The sequence below is a fragment of the Oncorhynchus clarkii genome, chromosome 2 (assembly GCF_045791955.1).
Source record: "Oncorhynchus clarkii lewisi isolate Uvic-CL-2024 chromosome 2, UVic_Ocla_1.0, whole genome shotgun sequence".
Lineage (NCBI taxonomy): Eukaryota > Metazoa > Chordata > Actinopteri > Salmoniformes > Salmonidae > Oncorhynchus > Oncorhynchus clarkii.
Genome location: NC_092148.1, coordinates 36,710,306 through 36,725,054, shown reverse-complemented (window position 1 = coordinate 36,725,054; position 14,749 = coordinate 36,710,306). Strand labels below are relative to the sequence as shown.

The 14,749-nt window shown below is 44.1% G+C and overlaps 1 protein-coding gene across 6 annotated transcripts in view; it reads left to right on the top strand.

Annotated features, from left to right (window-relative positions):
• Positions 1-14,749, top strand: part of LOC139367552 (phosphatase and actin regulator 4B-like) — a 58,453-nt gene that overhangs the window by 30,340 nt on the left and 13,364 nt on the right. For 2 of the 6 annotated variants that reach the window (XM_071105840.1, XM_071105802.1), the window contains exons 1-3: positions 6,063-6,438; positions 6,773-6,853; positions 10,381-10,899. In XM_071105840.1, the coding sequence (XP_070961941.1) occupies positions 6,150-6,438; positions 6,773-6,853; positions 10,381-10,899 (889 nt within the window). In that variant the 5' untranslated portion in view covers positions 6,063-6,149. Of the gene's footprint in view, positions 1-548; positions 664-3,810; positions 5,135-6,062; positions 6,439-6,772; positions 6,854-10,380; positions 10,900-14,749 lie in introns of those variants that run through there. The other 4 variants (XM_071105809.1, XM_071105816.1, XM_071105832.1 and 1 more) reach the window with 4 other exon arrangements.

Here is a 14,749-nt window from a genome sequence, read left to right as displayed (position 1 = left end):
TTATTTAACCTTTGACCTGGATCTGGCCACTGTCAGGCCACATGAGCAGTCAGAGCCCACCGCTGCTCAAGAAACTACTTTCGTTACTGCTGGTTTTGGTCTATTAAGCATCTGAGTGCCCCATTCAAAGTGGAAAGAGATCCTGTGCAGAACTGTGGTGGGCATATATGAAGGGCTAAAGCCCGAGAGGTTAGCCAGAGAATGTTGGTCAATTCTGTTGTGGTAAATCCAATCTTCTCACTCACTCTAACACACACACACACACACACACACTAAAATACAAACACATATTTATACACCACCAGTGCAGCTCAAAGGAATGATTGGCATCCGTCTGTGAATGCTGACCGGAAGGAGGGTCAGTGAGAAAGGGAGAGGGTGGGGAGCACTTCAAGGGAGCAGGGAGGGTAGGGAGAGTGGGAGGATTAACCGAAAAAGGTAGAAGGGATAGAAAGTTGCAAAGAGTTGCTGGTGAAATAGACAGAAAGAGGAGACTAGTGAACTTGGTTGAACAAGAAGTGGACCAGGTGTGCTCCTCCTCTGCCCAGCACGGAGTGCCTATTCCTGGGTAGAAAGAGCAAAACAGGCCCCTCTGGGGCTGGATCATGGGACAGAGCCTTCCTCTGGAGACCCCAGCTCAGGACCAACACATCCCCCGCAGCGGTGAGTTTCTAGCTTACTTACTCACTCACTCAGTCACTCACATACACCTGCTCTATAATCAGTCTCACACAGCCACTCACATACACCTGCTCTATAATCAGTCTCACACAGCCACTCACATACACCTGCTCTATTATCAGTCTCACAAGTACACATTTATAAATAAACTCAAACACTTTTACTCACTTATAAAAAATATCCTTAGTGATCAGTTTTTCAATTTCTTTTCAACATCTTGGGTGCTGAAAAAAGTTTGGAGGGCAGAGGAGAGGCGGGCTGGAGATTGTGTAATCAACAATGTTGCACACTTTATTTATCTCTCTTTACCACAGGGAATGCTAAAAGTCACTGGGATCAGGTGGATGAATATCAGCTGTGTGTGTGCGTGCACCCACATTACTGAGTGCAGGATACCCTTCTGACATGCTGTATGCAAAACAAAAAGATTAGCCGCACAAACACGTCTCACTGTTTGCGGCAGAGGGATTACTGGAAATATGATTTTCTGTCTGAATGTGTAGAGTGTTATTATGTGCTTTTTTTTGGAGCCATTCCATCCAGCTTTCCCTCAGTATTGTTGTGGTATGTTATCCCATGGAGGTTAAGCCTACGAGGTTGGGTTGTCTTGATAGGTTATTGTATTGAGATTAAGTTAGGCAACCAGCGAGTAATCGGCCTAGTGTGCCACTTGTGTAACAAGTTAAACAAGCACACCATGCAAAAAATGGACCAGCCCTTCTTGTATTTGAAATGCCAGATGGCCAGTTCGACCCTGTGTGTAGATACTAGTACACAAAACCAGGTTGAGAGATGGCTATCTTTTCAAACGAAAACTTTAGGTATTGGAATTACCTCTCTGTATCACCCACTAGTGATAAGTCAAAACTTATCTAGGCTCCATTTCAAAACATGGAAGGTGACTAGTTTAGGGTTGAGGAGGGAAAGGGTGGGCTTTCCTTGCGGAAGCAGACTCATATCTAAGTGATCAGGCTGCTCGAGGCAGTGGGCCTGCTGCTGAGGCCCTTTAAAACAACACTATCTGCTCTCCACCACATGCTCACCTGACTGCTCCTGCTATGAGTCATGGGGCTGAGGCTAAACCTGGATCATAATTAGCTACAGTTTTTTACGCAAGATATGTGATAACTATGTTTCCATACTCAACGTTACAGCTTAGCTTATACAAAACTTTTCCATAGATTTTTCAAGTAACCTGCTCTTGGCAATACTATCTTCGTTCTCATGTCAGGTACAAGGTTATCTTCTAAATGTCCGTGTCCAGTTGCTGGTGGTTCTACAAAAAAATATATTAAAACCATGTTTTGTATCGAGCGGGAAATGCCTCTTGCATGTGTGTAGATCTTTGTTTTGCTCACACTGTGTAACTTGCTGTCATCTACTAGTAGAAACAACTAGTTCCTGCAAAGATGCTGGGAAATGCTAGATGTGCGTTGGCGAAGAGCCTCCCAGCACGGCACAAAACATGGATTTAAATACTTTCTGATTTTTTTTCTCCAGATGTTTTGTAGAATCACCTGCAACTGGACACTCACATTTCTAAGAACATTTTTCCTAATGACCATTACTCAGGCCTCTTTCTTTTTGTGGTGGGAGACTTGGTGTGAGATGATGTGTAGTTCGAAAAAATAATATATGACAACTCTTTTTATTGACTCGAGTTATTATTCGTTTTTCTGAGTGACTCATTCATTTTTTGTCGTTCTTTTGAACTGCCGGCCGCAATTAACTCTACAGCAGGATTAATACGTGCTTCTCCGGCTCCTGAAATGTGCGCCGACCAACAACTGTCTGTCATATATGCGCGCTGGAAAATAGATCATGCTGCAGGCAGCATAGAGAAGAAAAATACATGTTTAGAACTGATAACAGCCCCTGTGCAACAAACTCGAACTTGAGAACGAATCGTTTGGGGTGCTGCAGTTGGCGAACAATATTGTGCTTATCACCCTCACTGCAGTCAAGCAATGCATTCCGCCAAGAGCCGTTCACAATCTAGTCCAGTTGCGACCACAACTAGACCTCGTTTCAAGTGTATCAATAAATAATATAGTTTGTATTCCTAGAAATCTGGGCGTTACTGACTCAAAATAGTCTAGATTCGTTATTTTGACTAAACGAGTCAAAAGATCATAGTCAGTAAAAATAGCTCAACTTCCCATCACTAGTCTGAGGTGTGGAATATGTTTTGACACCAGGTGTGGCTATTAGCATTGCTTTGAGGTCATCTCAGTCTGGCGGTTTCCACTAGATAGTAAAGCCACAATGTCGAAATTGGCTATATTGTAAAAATGGGAAATCACGTTTTAAGTAGATAAATTGTAGAAATAGGTGGAACTTATGACGTTGTGGCTGTGGTAACTGTTACAGACTTTGGTTTTCAAGGTTGGTTCTATTTAGTTGTGAATGTGCACTGATTGGAATTATCCTAGTTGATCAGGATGTGTTTCACCTGTTGCCTCGTTAGTCAGTTGTTAGTTTCAGGTGATATTTAAGAGCTACAGAGCCAATGCTTCAGTGGGCATCTCTTATGTGAAACAAAGCCTTTTATCATGTCTCACCTGTTTGTTTTGTGCCACATTTATTTGCACTCCCTTACCTAAGTTGGTGTGAGTTGTCTTTTCCTTTAGTTTGTCTGCTATCAGGCAAATCCGGTGGGTGTTTGTTTAGCCAGCACCCAGTCAGTAGGCACCCCCTTGGATGCCTTTTAAAACCCCACCTGTTTTGTTCTGGTTGTCAGAGGCTCATTTGGTAGTTCCCTATTTCTATTGAGCAGCAATTCTTTTTTTTGGGGGGGGGTATGTAACATTACTAGTGACTACCAAGTCTGACCCTGTTTCCTTATTGGCAAGCTCTAGATGGGCTGGATTCCTGATTGGACAGCACTGTCTAGCCTGGTATCCTTGCTGTCACTGCATCATTCACTTTGAACCTTTCTTCCAGACCTCTCTAAGGTCTGTTTTTACATAAAATCATTATACACAACACTTAAGGATTCTTCAAGAGGTCTGGGTGATTGATGATGATGGAGGGTTTATGGTATTGTTATACAACGGGTGGGTCTAATCTTTAATACTGATTGGTAAAAACCGCATTCCAGCCGGTGTCTATTCCACAAATTAGCACCGGCTAAATCTATGACGTTAAAATGCCTATTTACTCTGTTCCATCTGACTGCACAATCCACTGTCATCCCAGCCAAGTTATAAACTTGATCTCCATTATAAAAAGCATCTAGACATTATCTCAATTTTCTTTTACACTAACATTTAGTTTTCAACAGCAGAGATTTGTATAAACCTTATAGAACAAAGACTGAACACCTGGATAGCGTCTCTAGCAACCGAACCGATAGAACGAACGATCAGCCAGCTTGGGTAGCAACCCTAGATTTGTGTCAGGACTTTATCTTGTGGAAGAATGAAATGGTATGAATAAATTCATCAAAATAATGTTTTTAATGAAAATATGTCAATCATTATTTGAATATGTTGGTAACCCGTTGTATAAAAGTGATAATGCCCTTGAAACCGGTGTTTTGAAGGATATATTGGCACAATTTGCTAACACCCCTGCCAATATACCGCCTTCTCTGGCATTATCACTTAATATTATGTCCTGTGTGCTTTATAGCCGACAGTACAGGCTATCAGTTGAAACAGGCTCTCTGTTTCCATGTGAGTGGTGGAGGTTGACTTTGTTCTCTGTCACAGTTAGAATCAGGGTGGAGTACCGTTTCCTCCCTTGTTTCCCAGAACCCTCCCCCCTTTCCTCTGTCCGAGTCACACAGCTGCAGACAGCCTACACACACCGGACCTCCACTCACTCTTCAGGCACGCTTTTGACAAGAAAATGGGTATAGGAAGGATCCATTTGGTCACCTTTCGGATCTCCGGGATAAGATCAACTGTATTTCCTGCTACCAGCTGAATGGAGTGAATGTGCTGCCGTGTGTTTCTGGTAGTATCAGTCAGTCAACCCACTGTGGATCTGGAGTGTGTCGGCCCAGCACACCCATCATTTATCCTGCTTTAGGGGATTTTAACTGACCTGCCTGCCGTGCTCTCCTTGTCAGAGGCAAACCGTTCTGCCAGAGCCTGCTGTGCCTGTGTGTAGGAGAACCAAGGGAGTGTATGTGTTACAGACAACTGCGTTTAGCAACTCATTCTTTGGACATCGTGAACTGAATCCACTGGTTTTTGTAACTTCCCGAAGAGATGGCTGTACATGGTTTGGACCTGGCCTCTGGACTTTGATGTTTTGTCCGTATGTGGCTTAGTAGCCTTCTGTGGGTCTCTGCACTGTCACAGCCGACCCCCGCCCCTCCCTACCTAGGGTGTTGGGATCGACTAGGGACAAGTGTTTGAGTTTTTGAACACAACCTTCTGCTTCCTCATGGCATGCTGCTTCAAGTCCCACCACCATGGAAGCTGGACCCTGACCTCTCACCCAGGTGACTTGCTCTGTAATATAACCTCCATGACCCTGCTTTGGAGCCCATTTCCACCTTTTGACATGTTTCCTCTACCTCCACTTCTGGTCTTTTGAAGGAAGGTATTGTATAATATTATTACCTCTGCCCATCAGCAGCTGGCAAATATTATAGTGTTTTTTAAGCGTGCGTTGTTGTGTGAACCGAATTGCTGGGGCAGTGTTATTGTCAGGACATCCTATGTTTGTGGGACTGGTTGGTTGTTTTGCCCCAGCCCTTCTACACTGTAAATATTATGTCTGCTGAATTAATACCTCAACCTTAGAGGAACCTGGCTCACAGAGATGTTCTGTGACAGGCCTTGTGAAGCTCAGCACCTTGTCAGTCAGCCTGTCAATCACCTGAGCTGTTACCATGGCAGCTGGATGTCTGTACGTGTCTCGGAGAGAGACTCACTCAGGCCAAAGAGAGAGTCCTACCTCCAAATAATGTTAAAGGTGTATGACTCCACATTGTTAGTGAAAAAGCATAAAGAGTGCAATGTGTGTCTGTGTGCTTCCACATAGCCTGTTGTTGTTGAAAGGCTTATAACAATATTCTCCCAGTAGGGAGGAATGTGAGACTCTTGATTGTGGGAAGCTATAGGCGGAGGCTAGTGCAAGAGGAACTCTCCCATCTCATAACTGTTGGTTACTTGGTTGTGAATGTGTGGAGGAGTACATGCGCTTTCACTATCACCCTGCCAAAGCACACACAGTCCCAGAGCTCTGAGCTAACGTTAATAACCTTCCTAATGAGCCTGGCACTCCCATGTTCTTTAATCACGGCGCATATGGGTGTCAGGCTAGCATAGCTAGGCTAATGTTCCTCTGCACTTTACTCTGTGTGCATATGGGTGTCAGTCTAGCTCAGTTAGGCTATAGGCTAATGTTCTAATACAACACTTTACTCAAGAGTGCATGGGCCAGGCTAAACAGCAGCTGGTGCACAAGGTTTTGCTCGCCTGAGTTAGAGCTCAGGTAGGCTACTGTAAAAAATGTCTGGGCAAGGGTTACCTCTGCTCTCTGTGCTGTTGTTATGTTGCAGATGCCCAGTTGTAGTTGTCATAGTTCAACAGTGTTTCTTGACTCTCTATTCTTGTCTCTCTGACGCCATTGCTCCAGTTGATGAAGTTGACCACCTGCACACCACGACGGAGGGAGATGGGGACAGCACCCCTCTCCCATTCAAGGGCAAGGGCAAGTTCTCTACCCTTGGCAAGATCTTCAAACCATGGAAGTGGAGGAAGAAGAAAAGCAGCGAGAAGTTTACGGAAACTTCAGAAGGTTTGTGTTAGGGTTTCGTTGTGTTTGTTAGTTTTTATGTGTTGCATTCAGTCTTTATCAAACGCCTTTTCAGTGTGTTTTCCTGTCTCCTGGTGATATGGCCAATTTTCCAGTGTGTACAGTTCAGTCTGCTTTAACAAGACGATTGTTATAGTGGTTAGAATAATATGATTTTTATTTGAAGATCTGTAAACTTACATCTTTGACTTCTGGAACGTGAGATGACACTAAAATCTGAAGTATTATCTTTGGTTTTATATGCTATCTGGAAGAAATCTGAAAAAAAAACTCTGTGCATTAACGCACTGGCGTAAATTCTGTGTGTTGACGGCAGTTCTGGAGAGAAAGATGTCGATGAGGCGACCGAGGCAGGAGCTTATAGAACAGGGAGTGCTGAAGGAGCTCCCGGAGAATGGTAAGAGTGCCACTGGTGATGTCACTCACTCACCAGATCCCCCACATGACTCAATCAGCCAGTTCCAGTTGGCTCACTACCCCTTCCACTTGCCCCTAAACTTTGAATGTTTGGCGAATGATTGCGCCTGAGGGAGAAAGATGGCGCCGAAGGGTAGGGCTGCCGTCTTATCGGCTCTTAACCAACCATGCTATTTTGTTTGTTTTTTCACGTTGTTCGTAACTGTTTTTTTTGTTGTTGTTTTTTTACCCCTTTTTTCTCCCCAATTTCGTGGTATCCAATTGTTGTAGTAGCTACTATCTTGTCTCATCGCTACAACTCCCGTACGGGCTCGGGAGAGACGAAGGTTGAAAGTCATGCGTCCTCCGATACACAACCCAACCAGCCGCACTGCTTCTTAACACAGCGAGCATCCAACCCGGAAGCCAGCCGCACCAATGTGTCGGAGGCTACACCGTGCACCTGGCAACCTTGGTTAGCGCGCACTGCGCCCGGCCCACCACAGGAGTCGCTGGTGCGCGATGAGACAAGGACATTCCCACCGACCAAGCCCTCCCTAACCCAGACGACGCTAGGCCACCTCCCGGTCGCGGCCGGTTACGACAGAGCCTGGGCGCGAACCCAGGGACTCTGATGGCACAGCTGGCGCTGCAGTACAGCGCCCTTAACCACTGCGCCACATAATGTTGCTGCTACAGTCTCTTATAACTGAAAAGAGGACTGGGAATAGTCACCTCAAATTCGACGAGTCGGACTCGAGGGATATACTACGGACACCCGACCATGCCCAGATCCCCGTGATTCGCTGGAAAAGTAAACGTAGGTTTCACGGAAAGAAATCAGGATGCCTTGTGAGAATCAGGCGACGAGTGGCTAATCTGCCGTTGCCTTCCGTTCTGCTAGCTAACGTTCAATCGCTGGAAAATAAATGGGAGGAACTGAAAGCACGTATATCCTACCAACGGGACATTTAAAAACTGTAATATGTTTCACCGAGTCGTGGCTGAACGACGACATTAAGACCATACAGCTGGCGGGTTATACACTATCGGCAGAACAGAACAGCAGCCTCTGATAAGACACAGGGTGTGGACCTATGCATATTTGTAAATAATAGCTGGTGCACAATATCTAAGGAGGTCTCAGGGTTTTGCTCGCCTGTAATCTCAGAGTTTTTATCTGTATTTTTTGTAGCTGTCTACATACCACCACAGGCCGAGGCTGGCACTAAAACTGCACTCAATTAGCTGTATTCCGCCATAAACAAACAGGAAAACACTCATCCAGAGACTGCACTCTTAGTGGCCAGGGACTTAAATCAGTTTTACCTAATTTCTATCAGCATGTTAAATGTACAACCAGAGGGTAAATTCTAGACCACCTCTACCCCACACAGAGAAGCGTACAAAGCTCGCCCTCCATTTGGCAAATAAGACCATAACTCTATCCTCCTGATTCCTGCTTACAAGTAAAAATTTAAGCTGGAGGCTCCAGTGACTGGGTCAAGGAAATAGTGGTCAGATGAAGCAGATGCTAAACTACAGGACTGGTTTGCTAGCACAGACTGGAATATGTTCCGGGATTCTTCAGATGGCATTGAGGAGTACACCACATCAGTCACTGGCTTCATCAATAAGTGCATAGAGGACGTCGTCCCCACAGTGACTGTACGTACATACCCCAACCAAGCCATGGATTACTGGCAACATTCGCACTGAGCTAAAGGGTAGAGTTGCCGCTTTAAAGGAGCGGGACTCTAACCCAGAAGCTTATAAGAAATCCCGCTATGCTCTCTGATGAACCATCAAACAGGCAAAGCATCAATACAGGACTAAGATCGAATCATACTACACCGGCTCCAATGCTCGTCGGATGTGGCAGGGCTTGCAAACTATTACAGACTACAAAGGGAAGCACAGCCGAGAGCTGCCCGGTGACACGAGCCTACCAGACGAGCTAAATAACTTCTAACTGCTCGCTACGAGGCAAGTAACACTGAAACATGCATGAGAGCATCAGCTGTTCCGGATGACTGTGTGATCACGCTCTCCGCTGTTGTGAGTAAAGACCTTTAAACAGGTCAACATTCACAAGGCCGCTGGGCCAAACAGATTACCAGGACGTGTACTCCGAGCATGCGCTGAGCAACTGGCAAGTGTCTTCACTGACATTTTCAACCTCTCCCTGTCCAAGTCTGTAATACCAACATGTTTCAAGCAGACCACTGTAGTCCCTGTGCCCAAGAACAGTAAGGTAACTTGCCTAAATGACTACCGACCCGTAGCACTCACGTCTGTAGCCATGAAATGCTTTGAAAGGCTGGTCATGGCTCACATCAACACCATTATCCCAGAAGCCCTCGACCCACTCCAATTTGCATACTGCACCAACAGATCCACAGATTATGCAATCTCTTTTGCACGCCACACTGCCCTTTCCCACCTGGACAAATGGAACACCTATGTTATTATCTATTCTTTAATAACTCTACCTACATAATAACCTCGACACCGGTAACCCCCCCCCCCCCCCCCCCCCCGCACAATGACACATTGACTCTCTACCGGTGCCCCCTAAATATAGCCTCGCTATTGTTATTTACTGCTGCTCTTTAATAATTTTTTATTCTTATCATTTCCTTTTTTAGGAATTTTCTTAAAACTGCATTGTTGGTTAAGGGCTTGTAAGTAAGCATTTCACTGTAAGGTGAACCCTACCCCTGTTGTATTCGGGCGCATTTGACAAATCAAATTGATTTGATATATGTAAAGTGTAAGCAACATGTTGGACGCTCCACCACTACCCTACATATACCTATCCAGACCCTTCAGATCTGCAAACATTTAAGGGTTAGGGCAGCCAAGGGGGAGGGAGCAAATTGGAAATGGCTTTATCTTTATCAGACAAAAGTCCAGGGCTATCAAACCTACACAGACAGCATAGTCGATGACAATAACAGCTTCAAATTCAGGACATTCAATGGCAGTTGAAGAAAAGCAAATTCACTCTCATGCTCCCTTTCAAACAGTATAACTGTATATTTTGGGAAGAAAATGACATGGCGTTTTTCTTGAGCTGGGGAAAGTGGAACGAATTGCACCCTGCAGCGAAATAGCTTTAAAAGTCAGTGTGTTCTGTGCTCTTACTCTGCCGGCATCAGTGTTGCAGAGACCTGTTTATTAAACATATTTCATTCCATGGGCAGAGCTCAGTTCCGAAGGGGTTGGCAGTTAGGACACCTTTCTCAAATCTTACATTCTGAATAGGGTTTCGAAATCATGTCCAGATGCACCGCGGGAACAAATCCAAAAGTCCATCCTGCCCTATTTCAACAAGCCAATTACATTTGATACTCAAATATGCAGAACATTTTGAGTAGAGATGATGGCTTTGTTAGATTTCTGGCTAACCCCTCCCTCACACTTGGTTGGTGACTCAAAGTAGTGTAGTTTATAGATCTTCTCATGTGTGCTTGATGATTGTCACTGTATGGAAAGTCTCACTGCTTGTATCCATTTTTGTGACAGAAGGGGACGATCCTCACAGCCCCAAGCAGCCCTACGTGAAGAATGGCCACACCCTGCCCGTGGGTGGAGGTGGTGGAGGGGGCAGAGGGCATGAGAACCAGACAAGACCCCCTTCAGACTCTGGGGTGAACCCCTCAGACTTTAAGATTAACCCAACCTGGCTGCCCCAGCCAGAGGACCGCAGGGTCCGCTTCCCCCCGGATGTAGACCGCCATGGGGACCAGGGTGGCCCCAGAGGCTCCGGACATCAGGAAGAGGGCCAGCGAGGAGGTGGAGGACGGTCCCAGGGGGAGGGGAAGTCTAACATGGCCTGGCAGGGCCAGGTGATGGGCCAGGTGCAGGGGATGGGACAGGAGGAGGGTAGACGTGGGGGCAGACTACACCTTTCTGACGGAGACAAGCGGCCGGGCCTGCAGAAGGCGCCATCAGAGGATGGAAGGAGGAGTCGCCCCACTGAGACAGCATGGAAGCCCACCCTCCCCCGGCACGCGTCCGCAGAGGAGGGAAGGGCCCGTAGAGGTGAGCTATTAACACCAACACATTCTTTTACTTTTAGATTTGTATGTATTGTTGTGAATTGTTAGATATTACTGCACTGTTGGTGCTAGGAACACAAGCATTTCGCTACACACGCAATAACATCTGCTAAATATGTGTATGCAACCAATCAAATTTGATTTGACACATACACACCCTTATTCTGTGGAGTAGGGTGAAGCTGTCCCTAGACACTGATCTAAGGTTTGTGTTTTTCCCCCTAATGGAAGATTTGAAAAGGATCAGCTGATCCTAGATCTTTGCATAAAGGCAACTTCTACCTGGAGCCTGGTTTTCTGACTGCCCCTCCCTCCCTCCCTCCTTCCAGTCAGTCTTCCTCCTCTTCAGTCCTCTGGTTTGGGCCCAGATATAGACAGGAGTCTCGGAGCCTCTTTGCTCCCCTGAGTCCTGCTCCAGCTATGCGTCTTATTCAGGAACAGAAGGGAATAGAAGGAATAGCTCATCGTCTCCTCCTTTCGTAATTAATGCGGCACTATCGTTTTAACCATTCCTGCCCTTAAAAGCTAATGCCTCTCAGCTCAACCGTAAACCTGCTGAAGAGCTAAAGCTAATTGATACAATTCCAGCTATTACACACTGAGCTAAATGGCATTTAGTGTCTGCTGTTTCTTTTAGATATTCTGCTGTCCCTGATTTATCTTAATCTTCTCGCTTTCTCTTTCTCTCTCTCCCTCTATTGTCTCTTTTCTCTCTCACTTCTGACACTTCCATTTCATCCCTCTCCCCCTCTCCTTTTCTCCCCTTTTCTCTCTCCCTCGGTTTTCTCTGACCTACAGTGCCTTCAGAACTTAAGTTTTCACACCCTTGACTTTTTCCACGTTAGTTGTTACAGGTAGAATTTTAAATTGATTCAATTTAGATTTTGTGTCAATGATCTACACACAATACCCCATAATGTCAAAGTGGAATTATGTTTTTAGAAGTGTTTACAAATTAATAATAAATGAAAAGCTGAACTCTTAAGTCAATAAATGTTCAACCCTTTTGTAATGTCAAGCTTAAATAAGTCACTACAAAGATACAGGCACCCTAACTCAGTTGCCAGAGAGATAGGAAACTGTTACAGAGTTTAGAGTTTAATGGCTGTGATAGGAGATAACTGAGGATTGCTCAACAACATTGTAGTTTCTCCACAATACTAACATAAATGACCGAATGCAAAGAAGGAAGCCTGTACAGGAAACCTGTAATCCAAGACAACACACCACGGAGTACCACTCTTTATATTTTCAACCATGGTGGCTGGATCATGTTATGGGTATGCTTGCCATCGGCAAAGACTATAGTTTTTTTTAGGATGAAAAGAAATGGAATAGAGTTAAGCACAGGCAAAGTCTTAGAGAAAAACTTGGTTTAGTCTGCTTTCCAACAGAAACTGGGAGATGTCGTTTCTTTGTCATCATTAAAGGTGAAGACTGTTATTTTATCAAATCAATTCTCTGTAATTATTATTACATGATTAAACTAATCATGTAAATTGTATTAACTAGGAAGTCAGGGCACCACGGAAAATCTTCAGATAACAAAGTTATAATTTTCAGAATATAACTCTTCAAATATTTTAATATCTGATCAATTAGTCTTCTATTAATGAATTATTCTTTACAGTCTCATCTGAACGTTGTAAATGGTTAGATATCTGCACAAACCCAGCCTGTACTATATATCATCCATACACCAATTTGCTTAATTATTTATTTACTAACTAACTAAATAATCACAGAAATGCATAAACAAACAAACCGTAGATATTGGTTACTAACAATGATAGGGAAGATTCCCTAGTGGGCTAAACCGATATGACGGCTTGGTGGACAAAGGGAAGGGGGTGGGGACTGAGAGCGCTGGAAAGACTAAATGGCTTCATTACACAGTCTATAATTATATACATTGAAATGCTAATCCTTCGCACATGAATGCTCACTCATTTAGGAATAATTGCAATCAATATATATTTACGCCCATATGTCGTTGTGATCTTCTCTGTTGGAATCATCAGTCTGTCTGTGGGAGAGTCAGTTCATCAAAGAGTCTCTGGTTACTCATGGTGGTAGCTCTATCGGCGGCTCCTGATAATGTCGGTTGTTATGGAAACATCAGGCGTCCATTGTTCTTAGAGTAGATGTTTCGGTGGTTGTCGGTATTCGCATCCCAAGTTTACATAATTTCGAGCTGCAGACAAGTAATTAGTATCTAAGATTTGCTCTTATTCTGTAGGGATTGATAGTCTCAGAGTTTAACCATTTCCAGGCATGTAGCCAATGCTCCACATGGTATGGTTTTCTAATCTTGGTATTCAAACCTGTGCCACCTCAGCTTACATCGAGGTATGCGTGGTCTTCACTTTTCGCAATCAAAGCTCACACTGTGGGTTTGCTTAGTCTGAAAAAGATTTTCTTAGGAGGGGCTTTTATTCGTAACAGTAGAAAAGGCGGTTCCATGATGCCAGATCATGTCTTCGCTCACGGGGGCGTAGCCGCTGACTAGTTAAACTTTACAGGGAATACAATTCTATCAAAATGAAAGGTTAACATCACATTACATTATTTCACAAAGAGTTTCATCTTTACTCATCAAGATTTAGATGCAAACACCATCATTGAGAAATGTACGCATTCAGAGATATAGTTGTGTGTTTCCTGTCCTCAATGAAGTTACCAAATTAAACACACTCAACATAACTGTCCCTTAAGTGTCCATTGACCCTTCCCACATTCTCACAAGTGGACATATAGTTTCATTTTCCCATTTTGGGGATTTAGGAGTTCGGCCAAGTGAAATCCTTTGTTCACTCTGTGGTCTCTCTCTCTGCATGAAAAGGGGAAGAGAGTCTCCACCAGGAATTTACGACCTGAGATAATAGAACCTGGGTGTAGTAGAGAGTGAGAGAGGGGGAAGCCACTATCTACACCCAGAAAGGGCCACGTCATGATTGAGCCAAATTCACCTTTCAACAGGACAATTACCTAAAACACAAGGCCAAAATATACACTGGGGTTGCTTACTAAGACAACATTGAATATACCTGAGTGGCCTAGTTACAGTTTGGACTTAAATTGGCTCTATGGCAAGACTTGGAAATGGCTGTCTAGCAATGTTCAACTTGACAGAGCTTGAATATTTTTTTTTAAGTATAATGGGCAAATATTGTCCCATCCAGGTGTGCTAAGCCCTTAAGAGTGTCAGAGCTGTAATTGCTGCCAAAGCTGATTCTAACATGTATTGACTCAAGGGGTTGAATACTTATCTAATGAAGATATATTGCGGTTTTATTTTCATAAAAAATCATTTACTTTTTCTTCCACTTTGACATTGAGCATTTTGTGTAGATCATTGACAAAAAAAAGGACACATTTTAATCCCACTTTGTAACACAACTACATTTGAAAAAAGTCAAGGAGTGTGAATACTTTCTGAAGGCACTGTGTTTCCTCTTTTCTCTGTGACATCAGCATGTGATAAAGACTTGTCTATAAATAAACTTCAGCTTTGAGAAATGGTGTGGGATAAGAAGCAGGGTGGAGGGTTAGGGGAATGGGGGAAGGGGTTTGGTAATTACAGCACTGTTTGTCTATACAGCTGATCCCCTGATAATGACAATACACACACACACACTAGAGTGGCTGAGTGAATGGCACAAATTGTCTCAGTGCTCCAACCCAAGACTGAAACATTTATGTTTTTTAGGGAGATGCATAATGTGATGAGATGGAAAATATACTATTATTGAAAGAAACAAACACGCTCCAAAAAGCCTAGCAGTGTGTAGCGAGTTGCTGTGTGTACGGTCTTTGACACAAATGCGCCCATG